Genomic DNA, 3,460 nt, shown 5'->3' on the forward strand with positions numbered 1-3,460 from the left:
GACCTTGCTTCTGCTCACATTTCAGTTCAGACTTCCAGGAGGGCCCGCAGCACAGTTATCATGTCAGGCTCTCATTTGTTTCACTTAGAGATGCTCAGTGTCCTCAAGTTCACTCCTGTCCACTCAGCCTCTTCCTCTGGTGCCTGCCTAGACCCCCCCTTTTGAGCAACTCCAACTCCCAGACCGTTTCCTTCCCAATTTCTTACCAAAACCTACACATTCCTGGGATGGACTTTAGAGTTCAAGTTCTTCTTCATTTTCTAGACTGAGACACTAAAGGTCCAGGAAGGTGACATGAATTGCCCAAGTTCATGTGACTATCTTCGCGGCCTAGCTGAGACAGACCTTAGGTCTCCTGCCTCCATGTCCATTGCTCTTTCTTTCACAGGCTGCTGTCCATCCTGGATCTGAACACCTTCAGCCTCAGGCTGCTGGTCAAGAGTGGCAAGGACCTGCTGCTACTCATGCTGAGTAAGCATCTTTCTCTTAGCCACAGTGATCAGGGTTCTAACTCACGGTGGTGGACGCTGGAGAGAGTTCATGTTAGCATCCTCTCGTGATTTACTGGTCACACCACTTTAATTAGCCCCCGAAATCACACTTCGGCAAGCGCCCCTGCAATGTGCTTTCTTAGGACTGGGCAGTGAGCGACATTCGCTGTCTAATTCTATATTCAAAGCTTGCAGAAAAGGCACGCCTTCCGGAAACCATGGCAACAGAACTCCAGAGTCATCCCCCTCAGCTTTACAACTTCCTGGGGGAAGAGTGCAGTTCATGAATGTGCTGTAATTTCTGTGAAGGGTATCTAAAGTCCTTAAAAACATTCATGAATGAGCCTTTTCAATACAACTTGGACGGAAGTCAGGAACTTCACCATCGAAACAGCAGTAATGAAACTCCATGGCCCCAGCACAGATATCTGAATGCCTGAGGGCAGAACAAAGGCCAGCAGAATCGGCCAAGAGCAGTTACTTCCACAAAATGCATTTACCTGAATAGGAACTTGAATGGTTTCCAAGTAGTGACACAGTACACTTCCCAAAAGTGTCACGTGTCCTTTATTCATCCTCTAAAGCTAAGAGTCTAAATTTAAATTGTATTCTACTTTGGTATTGGGGTTGTATTTTGGGGTTTAATCATCAGGACTGGATGATCTGAGGAAGCACTGCTTTTTTTTTTTTTTTTCCAGATGGAAAATTGGAGCACTGAAGGCTTGCCTTTTCTGCAAGCTTCGAATATAGAATTACAGGTCTCTGGTGCTTAAGGAACCCCACAGCACATCTCCTCCAAGCAGGTATTTTATGGATGAAGAACTGCTCTCTGTGAACCTGATAACATAGGAATTATCTGTCCTATTTTGTGAAATTTGTCCTGCTCTAGAAATAAGAATTAATGGAGGAGAAATTAATGGTAGTTATATTATTAGGATGAAGTGTGTACACAGCCCCAACAGAAATCAATGTCCTGGACTTCATCTACATGCCCTCAACTTATTTCCATTCCATTTTCTGTCATTCAGAGTGGACAACCACTTTAGGTTTCTCTGGGGAAGCCCATGAGTGTCTGCAGTGCTGTGTGTTAACTTTAAAATAATTCCTTCTTCGGTTTTTACTTTTTAGAAAAATAATTGAAATGAACTTCAAGAGTCTGCTCAAAGACACTTACATGACTTCATTTAAAAAATTAGGCTAAGACACACTTTCTAGATGACATTGTGACTACCCAATTGGACAATGGATGGAAAAGTACTTCAAAAAATCTAAAGTGCTTTGTAAAGAAATGGCTCCTTTTGTTTACTTGATGTACACATTCTACTCCATTTATGCCTCCAGCAAATATTTGTTAAGCACTATGTGCTGGGGTCCTATGCTAGACACTGTGGACATAAAGGGGCATTAAATGAGACCCCAACTCCAGGAGTTCACAACGAAGTCTGTACCTGAGCCTGGCGACCATCCACCCCCCACCCCCAATAAAACAAAGCAAGAAACTAGGCAAGGTTCCCTGTCATGTGCTGTCACAGCACTCAGTACTTCTTTCTTTAGCATTATCAGTTAAATCGTGGGGTGTTTTTTTTTCCATTTCAGTTAAATGGTTAAGTAATCAATGAATTGCTTACTACCTGTGCCAGTTGCTAGAATTTTAGCTCCATGGGAACGAGTACTTAATCTCTTTTATTCTCTGTTCTATACTGCACGCCTCGCGTGTCTGGAATAGAAACGAGGAGCAACGCACATTTGTTGAATGGGTGGATGGGTGAATGAATGGGAAATCCAGTGCAGGTCCAAAGCGTAAGCGAGTAACAGTGTGACGCGTAGTACTGTATGGGGGTGTGCATGGCACCCTGGGAATCTGCAGGAGGCGCATTTCAAGCTAGCCTGGGCGGAAGAGGCATTCATTCATCTTTGCAAACTCGGGCCCTTGCATGCCACCGTCCCCCACCGGCCTGCCTCTGGTTTAGCCGGGATGGTTCTCTGCACGGTCAGGATCTTGCCAATAGCAAGGCACCCCTAAGATCGCTTCAATGACAGGGCTCGACGCGGACAACAGCCAGAGATCACCTCCGGCTAAAAGCCAGAACGAATAAAGGGGGTTCGCTCCCGGGAGGCGGCGCAGAACCCGCCCCGGAGTCGGTCCCAGGCCTCCACGTCGGCGCGGGGCCCCTGGGCCGCCGCTGGTCACGTGACGCGGAGGCCGGGCCGTTCTGCGCCTGCGCAGGGCTCGGGGGGCGGGAGAGCCGCGTGCGCTGACAGCTTCCGGTGTGGTGGCCCCGCCCCTGCGTGGCAGAAGCTCTGGGGCTCGGCGGCGGCCCCCGTGGGGTGGCGGGGGGCGGGCGTGGTCGGGTCAGGTGAGTGCCCGGCGGGGCCGCCGGGAGCCATGGCCTGCTCCGTGGTCCAGTTCTGCTCCTTCCAGGACCTGCCGGCCGCCCGCGACTTCCTGTTCCCTCAGCTGCGGGGGGAGACCCCCCTCGGCGCCCTGCGGAGGGACCCCAGTAAGTGCCCCCGCCGCGCCGCGCCCGGCCCCGGGGGCGCCCTCCTCCCCGCGCGCCCGCCCTCTTCCCCCCGCGGGGACCCCCTGGTCTGCGCGTCCCCAAGCCGCCTCCGCCCGGCAGCGTGGGTGTCGCCTGCCTCTCGCCAGCTTCCTCCTGAGCACCCCGCCGCCTGCCCCAAGCCTCGTCCGCCTCCTCGGTCCCCGTGGGTCCCAGCCCCCAGCCCCGCCCGGGCCCCCACCCTGGCTCTCTCGGCAGCGCCGGATCAATCTCCCCCCCTTTCTTCGAACCGGTGTTCCCCGGTGCCTAGACAAATGTCGGAACAACAGGCCCAATACCAATTTCCCTCGACCGGGGTCGAAGTTAATTGCTTGGATCAGGGTTTCAAGATGGGGAAGAGTTTACGTAATTGTAATAGAGTTGTGTGAAACTGAGTCTTAACAGATATCAGAGCGTAGCAAGATATAAAAG

General features: G+C 51.6%; 1 protein-coding gene across 1 annotated transcript in view; it reads left to right on the top strand.

Annotated features, from left to right (window-relative positions):
* Window positions 1-2,785: 2,785 nt before the first annotated feature.
* The window catches only part of RAB3GAP2 (RAB3 GTPase activating non-catalytic protein subunit 2), a 56,808-nt gene continuing 56,133 nt past the window's right edge, over window positions 2,786-3,460 (top strand). Inside the window, exon 1 of the mRNA XM_006094305.3 lies at window positions 2,786-2,992. Within this exon, the coding sequence (XP_006094367.1) occupies window positions 2,878-2,992 (115 nt within the window). The 5' untranslated portion in view covers window positions 2,786-2,877. The remainder of the gene's footprint in view (window positions 2,993-3,460) is intronic.

Source organism: Myotis lucifugus, unplaced genomic scaffold (genome assembly GCF_000147115.1).
Source record: "Myotis lucifugus unplaced genomic scaffold, Myoluc2.0 scaffold_133, whole genome shotgun sequence".
Taxonomy (NCBI): Eukaryota; Metazoa; Chordata; class Mammalia; order Chiroptera; family Vespertilionidae; genus Myotis; species Myotis lucifugus.